Genomic DNA, 24,872 nt, shown 5'->3' with positions numbered 1-24,872 from the left:
CTTCTTCAAACTCATTACTCCCTGGGCTTCCATGGCTCTTCTAAGTTTCCTCATATCTTTTGACTGTTATCTTTCGGTGTCTCTCCTAGGTTTCCCACCTGCCAAGCCCTTAGCAATTGGTATTCCTCAGAGTTATTTCCTTGGCCCTCCCTTTCTCTCTCTCTATACCAGTGATTGTCAAGTGGAAGGGTAAGCATGTCAGAAATAGCAAAGAGGGGCTTTTACCAAACTCTACTCCCCAAAGTCTGAGAATCACTTCCTCTGTGAATCACTATTAATGAAAGGAATGCATAATACTCTAGTGTGCTAGAAAGGCAAAAATGATGTGAACTCCTCTACGTTCTCTCCTTGGTCTCCCCCTCCACAGTTATGTAACACCTGTACACTACTGCTTCCCCAGGCTCCTATCTATATCCCTAAACTCTCCCCTGAGTTAAGACTAAGGTCTCCAAATATATCCACTGCATGTTCCTCATGCACTTCAAACTAAGTATCCAAAACTATACTGTCTCCCCCCACCCCACCCAAAAAAACCTGTTTTTCCTGTGATAACTGTGTCAATGGGAATCACCACACAGTCACCAAAACAAAGAACTGGGAACTTATCTCTGGCACTTCCTTTCTCTCACACCTCTCCACACCTACTCAAGCAAATCCTATTGACTTTATCAACTAAATTATTCTCAACTCTATCCTACCTTCTGCATCCCCACTACAGTGCTCAAATTCAGGCTTTATTGCCTCTATCTTAGATTACTAACAGCTTTCTAATCAGCTTCCCTATCTCCAGGTCATTGTTTCTCAAAGTGTAGTATCCAGAGTCTCAGTATTGCCTGAGAACTGGTTAGAAACACAAATTCTCAAGTCCCTATTCAAGACCTGCTGAATCAGAATCTGGTGATGGGCCCCAGCCATCTGCATTTGAATAAGCCCTCCAGGTGATTCTGAGGCAAGTTAATGCCTTAAGAACCACTGCTCTAGGGGCGCCTGGGTGGCGCAGTCGGTTAAGCGTCCGACTTCAGCCAGGTCACGATCTCGCGGTCCGTGAGTTCGAGCCCCGCGTCAGGCTCTGGGCTGATGGCTCGGAGCCTGGAGCCTGTTTCCGATTCTGTGTCTCCCTCTCTCTCTGCCCCTCCCCCGTTCATGCTCTGTCTCTCTCTGTCCCAAAAATAAATAAAAAATGTTGGAAAAAAAAAAAAAAAAAAAAAAGAACCACTGCTCTAGGCTTACCCCTTAGATAAATGGCTTTTCAACCTTAGGTGAACACTGCAATCACCTGAGGACTTTTAAAAATACTTTCAACCTGGGTCCCCTACCCCCATAAGTTCTGAGTTCATTGGTCTACAGTAGACACAGGAGCTGTGAAAGTTTCCCCAGGTGGCTCCAATCCACCTGAGAACCACTGTCTTAACAAACCCAAAGTGATCTAAAATACAAATCTGACCTGATTAAGATCTTTCAATAGCTCCCCATCAAGTTAAAAAAAAAAAACCCAAGTACCTCAGCATAGCATTCAATATCCTTTATAACCTATTTTGGGGCGCCTGGGTGGCTCAGTCGGTTAAGCGTCCGACTTCGCTCAGGTCATGATCTCACGGTCCGTGGGTTCGAGCCCCGCGTCGGGCTCTGGGCTGACAGCTCAGACCCTGGAGCCTGTTTCGGATTCTGTATCTCCCTCTTTCTCTGACCCTCCCCTATTCATGCTCTCTCTCTCTCTCTGTCTCAAAAATAAATAAATGTTAAAAAAAATTAAAAAAAAATAACCTATTTAACCCCTTAGCCATCAACATAAGAAAGGCACTACAGTGTAGAGGTTAAGAATGTTAGTTTGAAGCCAAATGGTCTGAGCTGAAACCCCACTAGCTGCAAAATTTGGGGCAGGTTAGTTAATCTCTAGTGCTTTAGTATCTACCACATGGGGTAATGATGAGGATTAAGTGAATGAATACATGTAAGTCTCATTAGGACAGTTTCTGATACAAAGTAAAAACACTCAACAGATGTGAGTTATTCAAGATGCCACCATCTACAGGGAGCCTATCCTAAACTTCCAAATTAGACTAAAATTTCCTTCCATAGGTCCCTGAGTTTATCAAGTTTACCAGGCTGTGCTGATTATCTGTTTGTACACCTGCAGTATACTGTAATTTCTCTGTATCTACTAAAATGGTTCCTGTTAGATAATAAATGGTTGTTAAACTAAACTGACAGCACAGAGAAACCATATGGAAATGTCGTATTTTGGCCCCAAATTTGCTTTTTGTAGAAGGATGATCACCAGTGATTACACAACACATTTGTGATATTCAGTTTCCTACAAACATAGCATCGCAGAAACTTTCAAAGGCAAAGTGTAAGCAACAGCACAATACTGAACTGAAATTGAGTACCAGATTTTCTATTACAGGGTCTCTGTCTTACCTGAAGCAGGTAAATGTGGGATATCTTAAGTCCCTTCTATCTCAATAATTCTACATGGTGCTATTAATAAAAGTATCCTGCAGTCTCAAGTATTCAAACTGGAATGATAATATTAAGGACCACTGCATATCAGCAGATTGCCAAGGAGACAGCTTTTATAACTGGAAATTGTTCTGAGAGGCTATTAAAAATATATATAATGATTCTTCCATCTTCAAAATGATACATAGCAACCAAGAATAAGGACTGAAAGAATGCCTGAGACATCTAAAAAAATCAAAAATGCAAACCAAGCCTACAGTGTGCATACCTTTAAAATACCATCTAAAGTACCCTTGTAAAGGTCCACATGTCCCACGATTGCCCTCTGGTTCATCATGCGAGTTCGAACCACATCAACTGGATTGGAAGCCAGAGCACCAGCCAAGCCGCATGTAAAGCTGGAACTAAAAATGAAAACTTTAAGATAAACCACCTCACTTCCAACCCTGACTAAACAGAAATTATGCCAAACATAAATTCATAACTGTATGATGAGTCAGACTCATCAGATAAAACTTGGCACCTGCCCTTTCATTACAATCTAAAGAGAGAGGAAATGTGTTCTAAAGAAATATCATTCAAAAGGTATCCCTGTGGGGCACCTGGCTGGCTCAGTCCGTAGAGCATGTGACTCTTGATCTCAGGTAGTAAGTTCAAGCCCCATACTGAGTGTAGAGATTACTTAAAAATAAAATCCTTTAAAAAGTATTATGCCCTTCACTTTTCAATCCAAAACTTAGCCTTTGGTTGGGGGCGGGGGGGGGCAATTTAGAAGTCTAGCAGGATCCCTAAGCAGAAACTAACACACATCATCTATTAGATATATAAGTTTTCATACCACAGCATCATATACCAAATGCGGTATACTTCGAGCAGTAAAGTATCATAAAAGTTCCAATATGAAGAGAATGTAGGATAAGGCTAGCAACAGTCTTTAGCCCAAAACTGTGGTTTTGTTTCACAGGCCCTATAAATTTTCACTTTTTTCTGATTCTCATTGAGAAAAGTTTGCTTTCTGATCCAAACTTAACCAAAGAAAATAACAGATAAAATTAGATATAGAGGCTGTGTATGAACAAATGCAAATCCTAGACATCTGATAGGCTGTTGTATTAGACACTGCTACCAAGTACAGTGGTAGTACAGTATCTACAGTATCTACCCACAGTACAGTATCTACCCACAGCATCTAGGATCTCTGTACAAGTATTAGAAGGCTTGAAGTTCTGGAGATAAGACAGAGAGGAGTATCTAGACCATCTGTACCCATTATTGATTCTACATGAGGACCTCAGTGAAAGATGCTTTTTGTGCTCAAAATAATGGAAATATGGAATAAGCACAGCCTATAATACTTACACAAAGTGAGTTAAAATTGTGTCTCCCATCACCCCTGACAATATTAAGTGCTTCTTTGTAATATCATAGACTGGTAACTCCACGCCCACAACAATGGCAGCCCGCTGAGCAGTTGGGACAACACCCTGCAATATGTAAGTGATATTACACACCAAAGAAATACACAGGTTAGTGACATAAATTGTAAAAAAGTGAACAAGGGGCACCTGGGTGGCTCAGTCTGTTAAGTGTCCAACTCTTGATTTAGGCTCAGGTCATGATCTCATGAATTGGATTGTGAGATCGAGCCCCACGTTCAGCTCTGTGCTGACAGTGCAGAGCTTGCTTGGGATTCCCTCTCTCTCTGTCCCTCCCATGTGCACGTTCTCTCTCTCTCAAAATAAACATTAAAATATGAGAGAGGAGCACCTAGATGGCTCAGTCATTAAGTATCTGACTTCGGCTCAGGTCATGATCTCGTGGTTCGTGAGTTTGAGCTCCACATTAGGTGAGCTCACGCCCCGCTTCGGGTGAGCACGAGCCCCATTCCAGGTGAGCCTTTCTGTCTCTGTGTCTCTCCCTACCCCCCAACTCTGCCCCTTGTGGGATTCTCTCTCTCTGCCTCTCGCTCACTTGAGCCCCCTCTCTCTCAAAAAAAAATATGATTTAAAAAACAAATAAATAAAAATAAAACAGAACAAAACAGGTTGGGAGTTGCAAAGTGACATAAAAATCCAAGTCTGGGGGCACCTGGGTGGCTCAGTCAGTTAAGTGTCCGACTTCGGCTCAAGGTCATGATCTCAAGGTTCCTGAGTTCGAGTCCTGCACTGGGCTCTCTGCTGTCAGCGCAGAACTCACTTTGGATCCTCAGGCTCCCTCCCTCTCTGCCTCTCCCCAGTTCTCACGCATACATGCTCGCTCTCTATTTCAAAAATAAACAAACATTAAAAAAATAAAATAGGGACTCCTGGGTGGCTCAGTCGGTTGAGCATCCAACTTCGGCTTAGGTCATGACCTTGCAGTTCGTGAGTTTCAGCCCCACAAGGGGCTCGCAGCTGTCAATGTGGAGCCTGTTTCTGATCATCTGTCCTTCTCTGCCCCTCCCTTGCTCATACTCTCTCTCTCTCAAAAATAAACATTTTAAAAAATAAAATAAAATGTCATTTACATTTGAAAATAACATACCACGGGGACAAGTGCTTTCTGGGATACCTGTTATAAAGTGCTCAATCATTTATAAATTCCCAAATTCAACTCATAAAGTGGAAGTGACGTAGCTGTGCTATCATCAGAAGATGTCTAATTCTGCTGGTCGGGCTGGCTGGCCCAACAGTGCCTTCCTCTCGGACACTTCCACCTGCTCAACAGTGTTAGAAGATGATCTTCACAGAAGACTACCTTGCTGAACAGTAACGCCCCAAATTGGAGCCCATGAGCCAAATTCAGGCAACAGACATGTTGTGTATGGCCTACACAGTGTTTCTAGAAGGCCGAATTAGCTGTCAGTGTATAAAAAACAGGATACTTCCCATAGGAATGCAGATTTTCAGCTTCTCTTGAAAGCCCAAACACTTTGGCCACACTGGACTCCCATCATGCAAGACAACAATGAATAGGGTCCACACTCCTCTCCAGTTCACCAGGGTCCCCATAACTCTCTACCATGTCTCCAACTCTGACTTTCACTTGTGCTGTTATTTCTTACAATGAAGTTAGAAAATAAAATGTTTCCAGTACTCATGTGACAATTAAAGCAGGAAAATAAAACAATGACAAAGGAGACCATGTGTTTGAAGAAAAATGTAAACCTATTTCCGTGTTGAAATGAAAAAATATTCCTGTATTTTTTTTAAGTTTTGAGAGAGACAAAGAGCGTGTGAGTGGGGGAGGGGTAGAGCGAGGGGGACAGAGGATCCAAAGCAGGCTCTGTGCTGACAGCAGAGAGCCTGATGCAGGGCTCAAACTCACGAACCTCAAGATCATGACCTGAGCCGAAGTCAGATGCTTAACCAACTGAGCCACCCAGGCACCCCTATTCCTATATTTTAATATGCAAATAATACATGTCTGTGTCAAAAGAGTACATAACACAATGTACTTCACTTCTTTATCTTACATGCCTGGACGATTTAAGCAGCCTGGATCATGAAAGTAGCTATGTTCCATTCCTCAAAACATTAAACATAGAATTACCATGTGATCCAGCAATCTCGTTTCTGGGTATATACACAAAAGAACTGAAATCAGAGTCTTGAAGAGATATTTTCACACCCATATTCAGAGTAGCATTATTCACAAAAGCCAAGCTACAGAAACAACTTAAATGCCCATTAACAGATGAACAGATAAATAAAATGTGGAAATAGATACAATGGAGTATTGTTCAGCCTTAAAAAGGAAGGATATTCTGACAAGTGACGACACGAATGAACGTGGAACAAATTATGCTAAGTAAAATAAACCAGTAACAAAACACAAATACTGTATGATTCCACTTACATGAGGTACCCAGAATAGTCAAATTCATAAGAGACAGATAGAAGGATGGTCACCAGGGGGAGGGGAAAATGGGGAGTTGTTTAATGGGTACAGAGTTTCAGTTTTGCAAGAAAAAAGAAATCTAGAGACTAACTGTACAACAATGTAAATGTACTTATCACTACTGAACTGTACATTTAAAAATGTTTAAGATGCTAAGTTTTATGTTACGTGTATTTTACCACAATTAAAATTTTTAACTAAAAATAAAGTAGCTATGTTTTGACAAAAACTCCCTATTGTCATTCCTGCTTTGTCTTTCCCTTTGCATTAGTTTGTGAAAATATCTAGTTAGGTCCATTTTCTGGTTTTAAATTAGACTAATCAAGAAAGTGCACCCTGTTATCAAAAAGCAAACCTCAAGGATCATTAATGGATGCTAAGACCATTAAGTGAAAGGTTATTAAGTAACAGGATATATGCATGTTGCTAGAGTATCACCCTACAGGTTACCTGCTAATTACAAAGGGGGAAAAATTTTTATCTCTTACAATGGTGAGACCTGGTGGACATCATCTTACCAAATAATCAAACTTGGCATCATTAATTGTGGGACAAAGTAATATGTGCTTCTTGCTTTGATACAATATGAAATATACAGTGTAACCTATGAAGTTCTCTTACCAAAATGTTTAATGTGAATCTAATCAAGTCAACAGACCTAACTTCCAGTTTGAAGGAAATACAGGGGAAACATTCTATAAGAAAACTGGCCTGGTCTCATCAATAAGGAAAATTTGAATACAGACTGGATGTTAGGTATTAAGGGCTTGTTAATTTTCTTAGATGTGATAATGATATCATTATTATGTATTATTATATAGGAGAATGTCCTTATTTCTTAGGAGATGCATAACGAACTATTTAGGAGAGTACCATGATGTCGGCAACTTCCTTTCAAATAAGTTAGCAAAAAAAAAAACAAAAAAAGAATGTGTGTGTATGTTTATCTGTGTACACACATATAAACAGATAAAGCATATATGGCCAGATGTTAACAGTCATTTAATCTGGGTATATAAGGTGTTCACTGTTCTGTTCTTTCAACTTTTCTGTATGTTTAAAATTTTTATAGGAAGTTGGGGACAAATATGAAGGAAGGAAAAAAAAACACAAAGCTCTCTTCTTTAAGAGCCTATTAATGGATTTCCCATTCTACTATCTGTGTATATTCTACAAGTAGTCTTATTAAGTGATTAAAATAAGATAAAAAGTTATAGGAACAAAAACAAAAACAGGAGTAGATAGAAGACTGGAAGATTAAATGGCAAAATGTTAACAGTGATTATCTCTAGTTAATAATACTGGATTTTTTTCTTTTATAGATCTCAATATTTTTAGTACAATTTTTACTTTTTATAAGGTTAAGAAAAGCTGTTTTAGGTAATCAGAGACTATCACAAATATATAGTGCAGCGTTAGTACAAAACAGGCAAAAATATGTATTGAAGACTTAAATTCACTGTGAATTTAAACAAATCAAAATGACTATCTCAAGTAATGTCATTAACTTCTCTCACACAAACATCCCCAAACATTAAGCAGAAATGAAGAAACTGGTAAGTTTTGGTCCTTTCATAGGTGATAAGAAAGTTTCTTACCTTATGTTCTGGGTTACAAAAAATTAAACAGCGTAAGCTGACAATTCATAATTTTATGGCTTCGTATAAGAAGTATTCTTTGCAAATTTATAGGAAAGGGGCATAAAGAGTACTTACCCTCCACAGACCCCTGGCACCTTCTTGTTGGTATATATCGATGAAGCTGCCAATCATGCTGCCTTGGAACAGACTTCCTTGAGCCTGCATTCGAATCTAAAGTAAGAAGGGGTGAACATTTTGTTTTAACAGAGACCAAAATGAGAGGTTTCACTCATTTAAAATTAAGAAAACAGTATTTGGGAATTCTCAGAAATGTTACCCTGTTATTCTGATGAAATTAATGACAAACTATATATTTTAGAAGTGTAATTTGTGTAAAAGTATGTCTCATAAAAATGATTTTCATCAGGGGTGCCTGGGTGGCTCAGTTGGTTAAGTGTCAGACTTCAGCTCAAGTCATGATCTTGCGGTTTGTGAGTTCCAGCCCTGTGTTGGGCTCTGTGCTAACAGCTCAGAGCCTGGAACCTCCTTCAGATTCTGTGTCTCCCCCTCTCTCTGTCCCTCCCATGCTCATGCTCTGTCTCTCAATAATAAATAAATGTTAAAAAAATTTTTTTAATTAAAAAAATGATTTTCATTAGCCTCACGTTCCTTATACTAAGTCAATCAATTCTAGAGCTGGTAGAAATTCTGGGAAAAAGAGAACAAGTACTCAGTGAGGGTAGAAAATAATTCTTCTAAAATGTGATTAGTTGGGGCAACTGGGTAGCTCAGTCGGTTAAGCGTCCAACTTTGGCTCAGGTCATTATCTCACCATTCGTGAGTTCAAGACCTGCATTGAGCTCTGTGCTGACAGTACAGAGCCTGCTTTGGATTCTGTCTCCCTCTCTCTCTGCTCCACCCCAGCTTGCATGCACCTCTCTCTCTCAAAAATAAACAAAAATTTAAAATTTAAAAAAAAAAGCCACATGAAAGATTTGGTACAATTCCCCCCGTGACTGCACACATAGAATCAAAGCAGCCAGTCGCTAAATACTAGTGGCCCAAATGTGGGCCTGATTTTCAGGATGCACAACTCTAGGTTTCAATAAATGTCTTTGGTAAATCAGGAGACAACAGCATGTTTTTACATGGAAAGTCAACTGCTACTACTAAGAGTTTTGAGATAAAAACCTAAACTCAGTTAAATCGGAATAGAAACTATTACAAAGATAAATTTTAAAAACTACAAATATCCTATGGTAAGTAGGAGACTTCTTTAAGGAGGTAATTCCTGAGCAGGGCTGGGACTAGGGTGAAGCAAGTAGGAGACTTCTTTAAGGAAGTGATTCCTGAGCAGGGCTGGGACTAGGGTGAGGCAAGTATGGCACTTTCCTCTGGCACAAAATGTAGGAGGGGGACTCAAAAAAAACCCTCAGTAATCCAAATAATAATGCAATATTTTAAGACATGAAAATGAATGCAGAAAAACCCACAATGAACCAAATATCAAAAATTTAACTAAAGACAGAATCCAACAGGATGAGATTAGGGTGAGGAGGTGAGATGAATTATACAAAATATTGATACTTTATTCATCGTGAATAATTTGCATTCATTTTAATTTTTGAAAAATATTGCATAAAAGTGTTATCTCTTGGGGTGCCTGGGTGGCTCAGTTGGTTAAGGGTCCAACTTCAGCTCAGGTCATGATCTCATGGTTCATGAGTTCGAGCCCCACATCAGGCTCTGTGCTGACAGCTCAGAGCCTGGAGCCTGCTTCAGATTCTGTGTCTCCCTCTCTCTCTGCCCCTCCCTGGCTTGAGCTCCTCTCAAAATAAAAAACGTTAAAAAAATTTTTTTAAATGTTATCTCTCTTGATTACTGAGGTGGTTTTCTTTTGTGCCCCCTTCCATTTTGCATCCACAAGGAGCACCTCATTTGTCTCATCCTAGTCCTGGCCCTGTTCCTGAGCAGTCCTGAAGGATAAATTCATGAGAAAATGGGTAAAAGGCATTACAGTCAGAGAGCTATATATACAAAGGCAAGGAAGCAACACATAGATCAAAGAAAGAGCTGTTCAAGGATATACGCAAGCACTGAACAACCCGATTATGATTATAGATCCTATATTGGTACCATCACAGTCTAAGTTTGTGACTCACCCCACCCCCAGTGCCTTCAGCCCTACCCAGGTATAAGAAAGGAAAAGGTAGATTATAGCATGGGTCAATGGTTGTAATTGTACCAAGCAGGTCAAAGGGACAGGAAATTGAAGTGAATCACTTAGGTGATTAAATCTAGGATCCACATGGATAAGAAAGGAAACTTTAGGGAGTTAAGTATTATTGTTCTTGAAAAGGTCAAGTGTAATTATATTGCAAATATTTTAGAGTTTTAGGATACAATCAGTTCTCTTCACAAATACTTACTCTTCAAATCAAAAGTGATAAAAAATTCTGTATATATTACTCTCAATTTAATCTAGAAAGTTCATTTCTTATCCTTTCTCCATCAACCATCACTGGTTTCTTTCTTGTGTGCGGTTTTTCATGTCACTCTCTTGGTTCTCAAAACTCTCTGAATTGCAATAGATCTCTCCTTCACTAACCTAACCACCTATGGTTTCAAATAATTAAAGCATATGTCCTCTTTTTTCTCATATTCCCTCTAAAATAACTCTCAAAAACTTGTGACCCTCTCACACATTATAATCATATATTTAGTGCTTTTAATTAATCCTAAGTTTACTTTTTTTTAAATTTTTTTTTAACGTTTATTTATTTTTGAGACAGAGAGAGACACAGCATGAACGGGGGAGGGGCAGAGAGAGAGGGAGACACAGAATCGGAAGCAAGCTCCAGGCTCTGAGCCATCAGCCCAGAGCCCGACGCGGGGCTCGAACTCGCGGACCATGAGATCGTGACCTGAGCCGAAGTCGGATGCTTAACCGACTGAGCCACCCAGGCGCCCCTATTAATCCTAAGTTTAAATAAGTTAGTAACTATGTAGAAACTGTTTACCATTTTATGAGATAAAATAAGATGAAGATTAATATTATCAAATAAATGTTTCATCCTGTCTTTTGATAAAACCTGAAAGAAATCCAATTATATTTTTAAAAATCAATACCACTAACCTATACTGTTCAAGTTTTGTATTCAGAATATCCCAACACAAACCAAAATATACCATTTAAAAGCCAAATCTCATCCTTAATGGAAATATAGGTAAGACAAGAAAAGACAGATGCATTATAGACTAAGGTACCTCAATTAGCTATTAAAGGAGTCTTCTCCAAAAACTATATTTTGATGTATCCCTTTGTTTGGTACCCCAGGTTACACCACTGGTCAATATACCATACTGAGATTTAAAATGGGTTGGGAGTATGCCTTTCTTTTGTAAAGTGGGAAAAGAACTATTAAAAATAAAAACACAAGTTCTTTCTCAGATCAATTTTAGAAGAATATAAATGGAAATGAGGTATCTGAAAACTGATTCCCTTAAAATTACATAGTCCTTGGAAAGAATCTTATACAGCTTTGCATACTCTAAAGACCAAAGGATCAATGCATATCATAATAAATTGACTATTATTTACTGAGCATCTACAATCTACCAAGTGTGATAGGCAGTCTACACATATTATCTCTAATCCTAAGCAAACCTATGCAATAAGTACTAAATTATCTTCATTTTACAAATGAGGAAACTAAGGCTTAACACAGTTAAGTGATTTGCCAAAGGTTTTACAGCTGGCAAGTGGAGATCTGACTCAAAGTTCATACTCTTTTCACATCACATTGCATACATCCAATGCTACCAGACCTCTCTTACCTTTAGTACATCAGTGGGGTTGGCTATAGCGGAAGATATCACTCCTGACACTACCCCACAGATCATATTAATTAGAAGAGTTTCATCTGTAAAAAGGAAAAAAAAATTCTGCTTGTATTAAGTACTAGTTTCTGAGAATAAAGTACTGATCTTTCAGAGGAAGGGAACCCTAGGCAATTGACTGTAAGAAATGAACCACAAAGCTTATGAAAATTAAAAAAAAAAACCTCAAATATTTCTAGATCCCATATCATCACTGCAACATAAAAATTATAAAACATAAATCACTATTTTTTAAAGGTAGTTCTAAAGGACACTAGCACATGTCCTATTATTCTGTATAGAGCAACTGGCAATAGCCCACATAAATTCAGAATGTGGTATTTCTTCCTCAATCATTTCAAACACCTAAAAAATTTCTTTAAGTATTTTTCTGGAGAATCATCAACTCTAAAGACTTAGCAACAGAATTTTAAAAGGTAAAAGCTTACGGATAACAGAAAAAAATTACTTAAATATTAATTTTGACTGGCCTTGATATCTACTGGCCTCTATTTACAGGTTTCTGTAGTTCAAATGTGAAAAACTAGTCATTTGAAATTAAATCCACTCAGCCAAAAAAAAAAAAGAAAAATAAGAAGAAGAAACAGAGCATAATATTCTAAAATGAAAATTCCATCTTCACCATGCCTTCTTACCATGGAGAGCCTACAAACAGAAACTAGGTAAACCCAAGTGAAGCATCTGTGAAAGGAAATTATTTTAGGAAGTAAATCCTTCAGAATCCTCAAAGAAGAGGCTCCAGAAAAAGTCAATTTAGCACAATCAAGTAACTCAAAAGACATTACTAATCAAAAGGCTCTCCAGCTATCCACAACCATGCAACAGCCCTGTGGTAAAATAACCATTTAGTACCATATCAGGATAGAAATGCTACAGCAACAATAATAGAGACATAGGATAATGCTGAATGTGGGTAAGGTGGTCATAGGTACAACAGAATCTAGAATAGTCTAAAATTACTCCATCTAACAAAAGCTTATCAAAAATGGCAGCTACAGAACTGCTTATAGTTGAAGTCTTTTTGGCAATGAAGATAGCGTTAATTTTCTGGACAAACTTGTCCATGTTCCCTCTGTGATGACCAGAAGCCTTTTTTTTTCTTTGATAGAAAAAGGGACAAACTTAAAGAGCAGGTCCTTCTAACTCATAGATCACTCCTGCAAGGATTAATCCCAAGTCAGTATGAACTCGCTTTGTCCTTGCAATGACTGTCATCCACTCTCAAGCATCCCATGATGAATGCTTCTTAGTAAGCATGATTTTGATAATCCTCTGAGTATCACCCTAAAAGAGAAGAAGTCTATACTGACCTTCTAGACGTTCTACAAATAATCTCTTCAAGCTTTGGTAAATGCCAATTTTGATGGTGCCATATGATGCCTGTCTTAGCAAAGCAGGAGCGATTCTGCCAAAAAAAGAAAGAAAAAGTCAACTATACTCAATGTGCACTTGCAGATTAAACACATCTAGATAGTCTACTCATTTCCATTACTCACCTCATTCCACCCAACTACTTCAGAATATGCATTTATTCAAGCACAGTGGAACATTCACCAAGAGAGAGCACATTTGGATCATAAAACAAAACTATTTTTTTTATTTTTTTAAGTTTATTTATTTATTTAGAGAGTGAGCGAGTGCAGGGGAGAGTCAGAGAGAGAGGGAGAGGGAGAATCCCAAGTAGGCTCCATGCTGTCAGCACAGAGCTCGACACAGGGCTTGAACCCACAAACCATGAGATCATGACCTGAGCCAAAATTAAGAGTCAGACACCTAACCGACTGAGCCACCCAGGCACCCCAAAACTCAACAAGTTTAAAAGAATTGAAGTCATATAGAGTACATTCTCTGACTATAATGGAATCAAACTAGAAATCAGTAAGGAAAATCCTCAAACACTTGGAAATCAAACATCACATTTCTAAAATTTTTTTTAACGTTTATTTTTGAGACAGAGAGAGACAGAGCATGAACGGGGGAGGGTCAGAGAGAGGGAGACACAGAATCTGAGACAGGCTCCAGGCTCTGAGCTGTCAACACAGAGCCCGACGCGGGGCTCGAACTCACGGACCGCGAGATCATGACCTGAGCCGAAGTTGGCCGCTTAACCGACTGAGCCACCCAGGCGCCCCAAACATCACATTTCTAAATAATCCATGGTTCACAGGAAGTCTCAAAGGAAATTTTTAAAATACATAGAACTGAATGAAAATGAAAATTGAACCTGTTAAAATACATAGGGCACAGCCAAAGCAATGCTCAGAGGGAAATTTACATCACGAAATGCTTACATTAGAAAGGAGGGAAATCCCAAATCAACATAAGTTCCTAACTCAAGAAACTAGAAAAAGAAGAGCAAAATAAAACCAAAGCAAGCAGAAGGGGAGGACATAGTAAAGAGCATAAATTAATAAAACTGAAAACAAAAATAGAGAAAAATCCAGCTTTTTTGAAAAAAATCAATAAAATTGATAAACCTCTAGCAAGGTTCATAATAATAAAAAGATGGAAGTCACCAATATCAGGAACGAAACAAGCAACAGCACTACAAATTCTGCAGCCATTTAAAGAATAAGGGAATACTACTATAAACGACTTTATGCTCATAAATTCAACAACTCAGAAGAAATGGACTAATTCCTCAAAAACTACAAACTACCAAAACTCAATCAGAATGAAACAGATAAAAATATGGGAATCATCAAAAAAACATGAAATAGATCATTTGAATAGTCTCATAACAATTAAAACATTTTAATTCATAATTTAAAAGTTCCCAAAAAGGAAATCTCCAGGCCCAGAAAATTTCAATGGGGGAATTCTACCAAACACCTAAAAAAATCAACACTAATCTTACATAATCTCTTCCAGAAAAAAGGAGAGGGAATACTTACCAATTCATTTTATGAGGCTAGTATTACCCCAATATCAAAACCAGACAAAAAGAGTACAAAAAGGAAAAACTACAGGAAAATATCTCTCATGAATTTAGATGCAAAAATCCTTAACAAAATATTAGCAAATTGAATCTAGCAATGTAGGAAAAGAAGTACACACAATTATTCACCTCATGGAGATTTTTTAAAAATCAACCTTACTTCCTAACAGCTGTACATGTATCTTTCATCTATCAAGAAGACACTAGAGCCAAGATTTCACCATATTTAAGTTCTGCTTATAAACTGAAGACATTCTCACTCATACCCCCTTTGAGATTCTTCCAAGTTGCAGAACTATACTTTAGTAGTTATAAATAGAAAAACGACAGCAGCTTGGATGGTTAAGATTTTAAAAATGATGACTAAATATGCATATTTCTGACTTTACTGCTTGCTATTAGAAAAAAATAATCTTGTGATTGTCCATGCTGATTAAAGAACAAGGTGAAACAGATGATCCATGATTCACTTGCTTCGAGATGTATTACTTGATTTTTTTCCCTAAGAAAATTGTCTTTCAAAATTAAGTCTAACATAGGTTAATAATAAAATTGATGTCCCTTCTCTGAGCAGTAAACTGGTAACCTAGATGCAGGAGTGGCCTAGGAAACTGGCAGCAGATACATGACAAAATGGGCAATAAACCACAAACCTATAACTAATTAAAAATTGACAAAAAAAGATCAGTCTCCCTCTCTCACATTCTGCATTTTATGCTTAAACTACCAGAATAGTATTTCTTTAAAGAGGAAAATTTTAAAAGAAGTATTTGGCAACTCAGGAAGAATACCACAGAAATGTAAGCCATTAATTGGTGCTGCTATTCACAGGGGCTATTGATGACTCTCAGGAAAACAGGAGAAAGCCAATGCTGCAATGAGATATCCATTTTAAAATATATCACGCAAAGCCAGATGAACACAAAATCTAAAGCTCAAGACTTACAAGCAAGTGAAATAGAAACTTGCACAGGAATATTGAATTAAAAGTTAGAATGGTGAATATGAAGGGCACACACTATCAGACCACTGAAATACATGGTTTCTTTGAAAAGTGTTTTGGGGCGCCTGGGTGGCTTAGTCAGTTAAGCGTCTGACTTAGGCTCAGGTCATGATCTTGCGGTTCGTGGGTCTGAGCCCCACGTCGGGCTCTGTGCTGACAGCTCAGAGCCTGGAGCCTGCTTCAAGTTCTGTTTCTCCCTCTCTCTGCCCTTCCCCTGCTCATGCTCTGTCTCTCTTTCTCTCTCAAAAATAAACATCAAAAAAATTTTTTTGAAAGTGTTTCTATTCAAGAGGTAAAGAAAGAATCCAGTCTCACCCAGAATACAAAGCCAATACGCCTTCTTCTTTATAGATTCGGAACAAGGCATGAAACATTCCTCGGTATTTTATTTCTTTAAAACGGACATCAATGCTTTGGCCCTGAACTTGAAGGCGTGTTTTAGTCAGGTCCACAGGGAAAGTTCCTATGAAAGAACACACTGATTTATAAGTTTCTCCAAAGAGTCATGGTTAAATTTTGGCTGAATTTAAGCCAATGACAATTTGAAAACATAAGGCAAAGTCCTTTTTATAACACATAGGGGATATCTCTACTAAGAGTACCACTTTCAGAAGAGTTGTATGTGGTAAAGTGAAATATACTGTACTGTATCTAGGCAGTAGGATTTGGCCCACAGTATAGTTGAAACTGATATAATAAAATGCTTTAAGATGGTCCTAATATACTGCAAATACAAAATAATTTAAATGTTTTAATTTCATCTATAACATAATACAGTTTGGCATTTGAATCTTCCTCTGCACCCCCCCCCACCTTGACTCCCCACTTCTTCATAAATCTCTCTAATTTTTCACAAAGAAGATGGGAAAGCATGGGATTGCTGTTCCAGGTACTCTTATATACTATTATAAAGTTTTGTCAGTTTTTTTTCTTTTATCTGTTTACAAGAAACAAATAGTTCCCTAACATTATGAAAGATAACAGCAAAGTCCTACTTGGCCGACTCATCTTGGTTCTACGTTTAATTCTGGACTAATAACTAACACAGTGCCTGGGAAATGTCTTGAACCAAACTTCTTTAGTTACCTCAATACACAAAAGTGGTCATTACATTGACAAAATGTGTTTTAGGGAATACTTCGAAGTCTAAAACTAACAAGGTGATTATGTAGCTCTGGTCACTTATGACTTTGGTATCATAACACCAGAGCATGTGCCAAGAAAGTCAACAAAGATTAATGGGTTGGGTCACTTACAAATAGCTTAGGAAAGAGAAAATTGGGAGATGAAAAAACACAGTCTAAAAAATATTTCCAAATTAAAATCAAATAGAGAAGAATCCAGTTTGATCTTATTAATCAATTTTCTTCTAAAATGGGACAGAGAGGCGCCTGGGTGGCTCAGTCGGTTGGGCGTCCGACTTCGGCTCAGGTCATGATCTCATGGTCCGTGAGTTCGAGCCCCGCGTCGGGATCTGTGCTGACAGCTCAGAGCCTGGAGCCTGTTTCAGATTCTGTGTCTCCCTCTCTCTCTGACCTTCCCCCATTCATGCTCTGTCTCTCTCTGTCTCAAAAATGAATAAACGTTAAAAAAAAATTTTTTTAAATGGGACAGAGGTTTGAAAAAAGAAGTCTGGGGGTGCCTGGGTGGCTCAGTCGGTTAAACAGCCGACTTTAGCTCAGGTCATGATGTCACAGTTCGTGAGTTCAAGCCCCCCACTGGCTCTGCACTGTCGCAGAGTCTGCTTCAGATTCTGTGTCTCCCTCTCTCTCTGCCCCACCCTCCACTCATGCTTGCTTTCTCTCTCAAAATAAATAATAAACTTTTAAAAAGAAAAGAAAAAAAGTCTGAATACTAAGAAAGTTATAAACAACTTAGCATAAAGGAAAGACCATTAGTACAAAAATATAGCAGAAACCCCTATATTATCGAACTCCCTTTATCTTTTCATGTACATTACTTAAACCTAGAGCAAATTAACAAATCATTAAACTATAAAAAAAAATCTTCCTAAGTTTGACTTTTATTAAAATTTTTTTTAACATTTATTTATTTTTGAGCAACAGAGACAGAGCACAAGTCGGGGAGGGGCAGAGAGAGGGAGGGAGACAGAATCTGAAACAGGCTTCAGGCTCTGAGCTGTCAGCACAGAGCCTGATGCGGGGCTCAGACCCACGAACTGCGGGATCATGACCCAAGCCAAAGTCGGATGCTTAACCAACTGAGCCACCTAGGCACCCCCTAAGTTTGACTTTCTTAACCTCACTCACCATACCATTAGTAGTACTTTTTTAGAAAATATTACTCGATGGCTTAGAGACAATAGTTTTTAAAACAAAGTGAGCTTCTTTTCACTTTTTCTCTAATGTTCACCAAAAATAACTGTCACCATAAGCTACCATCTATACCATAAGAAGCAGATTCGTCAGTTTTCACATTCTTACCAAACTCAGCAACAATAGAGGCAAGGCCGCCATATACAAAGGGTTTCCAATTCAGACCAGACATCTCATGGCTTACAGTGGCACTTTTCTGGGGCTAAAAATAAACACAAATCAGAACAAGGCACAAGAGTGAGGAGCATTTGTTAGTGTTTGATCACATTATTTATATCAACAAAATTAGTAAATGAAGCAGATGTAGAGGAAAAACCCTACCAAGTGGAATGAAACAAAATGGGGGATCCTGTTTTATGTACTAGATGATCATGAATGTGTTCTTTACTGCCACTCTGTACGGGTAGGCGTGCAATTCCCTCAAAGATCAACTTGTGCCCTTCTTTCTCTAGTTTCTTTAATGTTATCCATAGCCCCACCCAAAGAAGAGGTTGTCCATCCAGCACAACCAACTTAGACATTCAGCTAGACAATTACAAGTGAAGGAACCTGGAGTTCAAATTATATAGGCTGAGGCATCTCATAAAAGCAGTTCATGGTATTCAGTTATCTTGATTCAGGTGCAAAGCAAAGGCTGACACCACTACCCTCTCATATTCCTAGCCCTCTCATCTCTCCACTAAACTGCAGGGTTTTAATTCATCTAGCTACTTCTAGCTATACACAGCTTCTCCCCACAAAGCCCAAGCTGAGCTAAGTATCTTTTCATCTTCTTCTGGTTCCCAGAGGAATGAAAATAATATAAATGATGTCTGTCTTCTCCCTGACATTTAACTTACATTCATCTAGTGACTCTTTTTCCTTGGTCTTTTTAAAGCACATACATACAAATAATGTTTTTCTTTGATGTTCTGACTTTTTAACAATGTATTCTACTCCCAGTCCCCTTGCCTTCTTCCCCATCCCACCCCCAGTAGACCTGTCATCTTCAATCTTTTCATTTTTGTTTTTCCTATCACTCAGCTATTTCTCTTGGATTCTTTTCCCCACAGTTCTGCCCTCTAGATCAGTGGTTTTCCAATTTTATGTGCACCAGGATAATCTAGAAGAGAGATTAAAACAGAGTGTTGGGCCACCCTCAGAATTTCTGATTAGTGGTCTGGGTCCCGCCTGAAAATATGCAAGTTTCCAGATAATGCTGGTGCTTCCATCCTTTAAGAACTACTACTGTTCTAATGCATTGCCTCCTAAATCCTGGTCCAGCTGGAAGTAATCTTTTAAGATGGACTCTCAGATTTCTTTTAAATATTCCTTTTTCAGAACTTCACAGTACATATACTATTGAATTTCAAAAACATCTTCCAATGTTTTATGGTCAGGAATAAAGACTCTGAAGTAAGACTACCTAAGTTCAAACCCTGACACTACCACTTACTAGCTCTGTGACCAAGTTACTTAACCACTCTATGCCTGGGCTTTCTGAACTGTAAAATGGGGATAATTATAAATCCTATATTACAGGGTTGTTGTGAAAATTAAATGATATATGTAAAATACGTGAAAAAGTACCTGCCACCTAGTTCAACTTTTTTTAAGTTTATTGTTGCATGCTCTTCAGACTGAGCCAGCCAGGCGCCCTCTAGTTCAACTATTAGCTATTATCATTACTACATTTTGAAAAGTACTAAAATTTACATTTCAGCAGATATTACTTACTGCCCACCTCCCCCACAGCCCAATCTGAGGTTAGCACCATTGAGTCACAGTCTCTTTTTAGAGGAGACAAGGTTTTGCTTTATTTCCCCAGAAGGAAATCTCTGTAACTAAGCACAAATGAACAATTTCCCAAAAGAGGATAGCAAACATGCAGACAAATGTTTTAGTTAGAGGCCACAAATAATTATGGAATAATTATGGATTATGGAATAATAATTATGGAAATAATATTCCATAATTATGGAAACTTCCTTTCAAGCTTAGTGGGATCAGCCAGTCCATCTGATATACAGAGTCGGGAACAGATAGCTCTTTGGGAGGAAAATTATTGAAACGAATTCTGGAAAACAAAGCAGCAATAGGCACTTCTAGTACCAGCTACAGTCTGAAATGAGTCTTGAGTACTAAATATTATCTTATTAACATTTTCAGTTATGCGCACATTTTATTACAATTAACAGTAACACATGACACACACAGCGAGAGGGGAAGCATGGAAAAGCAAGGACCATGACATATCCCCTCTCTTAGTTTGGTCAATGGAGAGGGCATTTTCCCCCCACAATTTAGAGATTTCCCAAAACAGTCAAGCATTTCAAATGGCTGCTATGCTTCTCTCCAAAGCTTTCTTTTTACAACTTCTTTCAATTCATCTCATTACAGAGAAAGCCTCTATCGGAACTTTATTACCTGCTACCCAGACTTTTAATAAGGAAGATGTGCTCAGGGAACCATAATAATAAATCAGTTAAAGGCAGGGGGCAGAGCCATAGCAGGGAATGGAATCTCAAGTCAGTCGGCCCAGTGGTTCCTTAATGAAATTTTTACAATTCTGAGATGAAATAAAGAAAATAAGGGCACCTAATACCTTTTTCTTCAGCCAAATGTATTTAATTTAAAGGACTATCTATTAGGAAATCCTGTTCTTCCTACTCCTGGAGCATTTTTTAAAATCACCTTTCTTGTATGAAATATAGTTGGTAGTTGACTTTGTTTAGTGCCTTTCTTAGCAAAATAAGACTGGCTACCTTAATTTATGTCTCCTCTCCACACTTTCATTTAAATATTATTGATCCATGAAATCCAAAATTCTGAGGACCACTGGCCAAATTTGACACTGCTACCACTGTCACCTCCCCACCCCCATCTGACAGTAAAATCCCTTTTCCTCCAATGTTAGGAAAGAATCTTGTTACAAAAAAAGTCCTTTATCATCTTTAGTTAGGTCTGATTTTAAACCTTCTTTCCTCGTACTGAGCCAAAAGTCTGCCTTCCTCTAGTTTTCACCCATTTGGGGAGGTAATATTAAACGAATGTATTCTTTTTCCCTACAGGGTCCTTCAAGTATTTAAAGACAGCTATCATGCCCTCCTATATCTTATCTTTCTCAGGGTAAATACCCACAATAGTTTTCATCACTCACTATATTATACTTCAATTACTACAGCTGAAAATGGCAGTCATTTTTGTGAGACCATATCACACTACTGAATCATTAAAATGTCACCTTAAAACCTTTAAGTCTGCATACATGTCATGTCATACCTATTCCACAGTTGTGCAATGTTTTTAGAACCTTCATTCACCCCCTTCTATATCTTAATTTCAGGCACACAGGATGAGGCTTATCTTCCAGTTGCTCCATGTTATTTTTCTCTTAACTAGCTAAGATCCCTGAAGGCAAACACCATGTCTCACAGTACTTTTCATAACCCTTAGAATAGCTTGCACAGAATTGGGTACACATCTATTAAATACTTGGTTGGTTCCCGTGTAATATCCTTTATCTATGTATGCAGTGTGTACGTAAAAGATTATGTGAGAACTTAGAAAGTTAACTTGCTGGACCAAAGCAATGCTACACTCTGTAAACAACATTTTGTTTTTGTTGATCGTCAGAGGTTCTCTGCCTAATTCTCTTCCATTGATTTTGTTGCAGAGAATTACTTGTGTAAAAGACCCCAAGCACACTAAAAATGATTTTTACTTGTGAGGGCTATCCCCAGATATGGATAAAAGGAAACAAACCACATCTGAATTAAAACAGAAACCTTAAATATTTATCGCATAAAGAAGCCAATGAAAATGTATTTAAAATGCAAACGTGTATACTGAAGTCTGACTAAGGAAAATCTGATAGCCTAGAGAGTGGAAGAAAGTCCTAGAATACAAGTTACATAGCCCTACATTACTCCAAAGATCTGGTCAGAAAAATCTTGAGTGTTTTTCTCACTTTCTCCTTTTAAAAAGAGTAGGCATTATAGATACTCAGACTTGGGAAGTAATAATGGAGAATGAAGCAAATATTTATTGAAAGCATACAAAATGCCCAAACCTGCAACATGCTATGAGTATAAACCTCATGTTAAAAAAAAAAACAGAACACATGCTCTAACATCAGGACAGTATTTATCATTCAACCTATCTTTCCTGGATAATCAAGGAGATTGGGGTGGGGATAAAGTTGTATGAAATTCAGTACTTGCCTTTCAAGAGCTTATAGTCTGGTGGAAGAAATCAAAGTTGCTCATTAGAGAAAAAATTAAGTATTAAATTACATAGTACAAACTGTAAGAGCAGGAGCATGGTAAAGGAGACAATCAGCATGGGCCTGAATAATTTGAAAGGCTTGTGGAGATGAGAGAACTTAAAATGGGCCTTGACAGAGTACAGGTAGAATCAGGATAGGTCTAGGTAAGGGAGGGGTGGAGGAGGAAAAGAGGATGAACAGAGACACAAACATGGTGGGGGGTGGGGGTGGGGGGACACAGCATGTGGAGGCAGGCATCAGCATAGCTTGTTCTGAGAAGGAATAGTGCAACCTAACCTGAACAGAGAATTCTCTTAACAGATTGATAAAATTATCAGACAAGAAGTATGATAAAGAAACAGGCTGAAAGGCTTGAAACCAAAATGTGTGTTTGGCAGGGTGGGAGGGAGGCTGTAAGTTTTTGAACAGGGAAGGGACTTGGGGAAATCCACATTTTAGTTAGCCTACTCAGGCTGCCGCAAACAGTGGATTCCAAACAGGATAGGCAAGGAAACTAGCTTAGGATGTTGTGAAGTAAAGCAGATAAGATGCTTGTTGACAATGAGGTTAGAGATAAACTTCTAAAATGGAGACACAAAGGAACTTGATGATGTAGGGAATGAAGACAAAAGTTCACAATAACTCTAAGCATCCCTAGCCTGGAAAAAAAAACAAGGAAACACTGACAGCAAGCTACAAACGTCCCTGCTGTTTGTTACCTTATCTGAGAAACTAATTCATGTTGAGAATAGCTGTCATCCCAATTAGTTAGCTGAACTGCATTTTAATAGATGCCTTCAATGCCTTGACCTCAAAGAGTGGCAGGGGGTAGAAACTGAAGGGGAGCATCTTTTAACAGCATCCCTCACACTAACACAATGGAGGTGTTTGCTTACTCCGCTTACAATCACGGCCGCCGTTGCAAACTTCACCCTTAGAAAAATTAGGATTATTCCAGGAAAGATACCCATTCACCCTCTGGGTAGCAGGATCTTGCCAGTTCCTCAGCTGTCAGAGCGAGTTCGTGGAGAGAAGGGAGGCGCCTGAAGAAGGCGGCCTCCCAAGGGGGTCGAGGAAGCAGGGTTCAATCGAAGAAGTAAAACCACCGATGCCAGAAGAGTGAAAGACAGGGAAGGGACTCAGCTGAGGGGAGAGAGAGATCAAAGGACCGTTAAGCCCCTCCCAGGCCGGGAACCAGGCCAGCCCGGCCCCGCGCGGCCTGGCGCGGCCCAGCCCCGCTCCCCAGCCTGGATGTCCAGGAGCTCCCCCTCACCTGCTCAGGCTCAGCGGACGACTGGGAAGCCGAGGCTCCCACAGTCGGAAGCGGCACCGCAACGCCAACCCGGAAGCATTGAAACCAACGGAAGTAACCAAGTTGTCGCCTCGGCAACGGTGGTGGCTCCGGCATTCCAACACCGCCTCCTCAAAGCCTAGAAAAGAAGGCGCAAAATGAGAGGCGGGAACTACAGAGGTCTAAGAGGGGGAGTCGAGCAGGCTGCGGGTGCAAAGGCTCAGAGAGGGCAACCTGACTTTTGGGATGTGTAGGGAGAAAGAAGGAAGGCGTGACGATTTGGCAGCTTCTGCAGTTCACGTGCTCGCCAGTTGGGGGCAGACATGTCGCCTCGTTCCCGCGTTACCAGGCAACTGGCGCGTACCAGGACTACGGGGGGGGGGCGGGGTTGCGGCGCGTACTAGGAGCAGGAAGGGGGGGGTGGCGACGCGTATAGGACTAGGAAGGTGGGGGCAAGAAGAGTGGGGCCAGCCAAACCTAAGGGACGCGAGGGGCCTGCCGACCGTAGTGAAGGGGTGGGGCAAGGCGCCTGCGCGCAAAGTACGAAAAAGGAGGGAAAGTTAGGGGGGCGGAGCAAAGGAGTTAAAAGTAGGAAAATGAGGGTAAGGAGTGAGCGGTATTTAATGAAGTGTCCGAAGTCATTAAGAAAATAAAGATCAAGTAAGTAAATAAACCTCAGCACCGACTAGACGCCAGGTATTAGCGACTGAGGACTCAGACTCAGGCCCTGTACTCAAAGCACACGATTGAGAAAAAGCAGATTGGAAACAGAAAGTGGGACCACAAAAAGTTAGAGTCTTGAGAGTAGAAGTGCTGACGGGGGAGTCCAAGCTAATCCGTACCTCACAACCAGCCGGAGAATGACGAGCGAGCGAGCAGGTTGACCAAGCCCACTGACCAGCTTCTGGCCCCCTGGTACCAGAAGGAATGGTTGCAAAGCACCCTGGGTAATTCTGTTGGCCAATGGACTACTTTTGATTTTCAAACCTCGCACGCGAACGTTCCGAAATCACGCGAGGATACGAAACAACAGGGCTTATGTGGTGAGTACAAGGAAAAGCGGGTAAATGCCAGGAACATCACATAAGTGATTGTTGAATTAACAATCACATAAGTGATTGTTCAATTAATGCTTGGAACACCTTTGTTGTGAAAGGACCTTTCTCATTGTAGTTAACACCTTGGTTTTTACCCCTATTAAAAAATTTCTTCGGGCAGCACACATAATACCACCTG

General features: G+C 39.4%; 1 protein-coding gene across 2 annotated transcripts in view; it reads right to left on the bottom strand.

The window, feature by feature from the left end:
• Positions 1–24,573, bottom strand: part of SLC25A14 (solute carrier family 25 member 14) — a 30,155-nt gene extending 5,582 nt beyond the window's left edge. Inside the window, exons 1-9 of one of the 2 annotated variants that reach the window (XM_049644284.1) lie at positions 24,479–24,573; positions 23,619–23,775; positions 18,208–18,301; positions 16,079–16,226; positions 13,133–13,227; positions 11,760–11,845; positions 8,058–8,153; positions 3,823–3,947; positions 2,732–2,867 (exon numbers count right to left, since the gene is read on the bottom strand). In XM_049644284.1, the coding sequence (XP_049500241.1) occupies positions 2,732–2,867; positions 3,823–3,947; positions 8,058–8,153; positions 11,760–11,845; positions 13,133–13,227; positions 16,079–16,226; positions 18,208–18,301; positions 23,619–23,753 (915 nt within the window). In that variant the 5' untranslated portion in view covers positions 23,754–23,775; positions 24,479–24,573. Of the gene's footprint in view, positions 1–2,731; positions 2,868–3,822; positions 3,948–8,057; positions 8,154–11,759; positions 11,846–13,132; positions 13,228–16,078; positions 16,227–18,207; positions 18,302–23,241; positions 23,495–23,618; positions 23,776–24,478 lie in introns of those variants that run through there. The other variant, XM_049644285.1, reaches the window with a different exon arrangement.
• Between the last annotated feature and the right edge of the window lie 299 nt (positions 24,574–24,872).

Source organism: Panthera uncia, chromosome X (genome assembly GCF_023721935.1).
Source record: "Panthera uncia isolate 11264 chromosome X, Puncia_PCG_1.0, whole genome shotgun sequence".
Lineage (NCBI taxonomy): Eukaryota > Metazoa > Chordata > Mammalia > Carnivora > Felidae > Panthera > Panthera uncia.
Note: the sequence above shows the minus strand (reverse complement) of the source record. Positions and strands in the feature narration are given on the sequence as shown.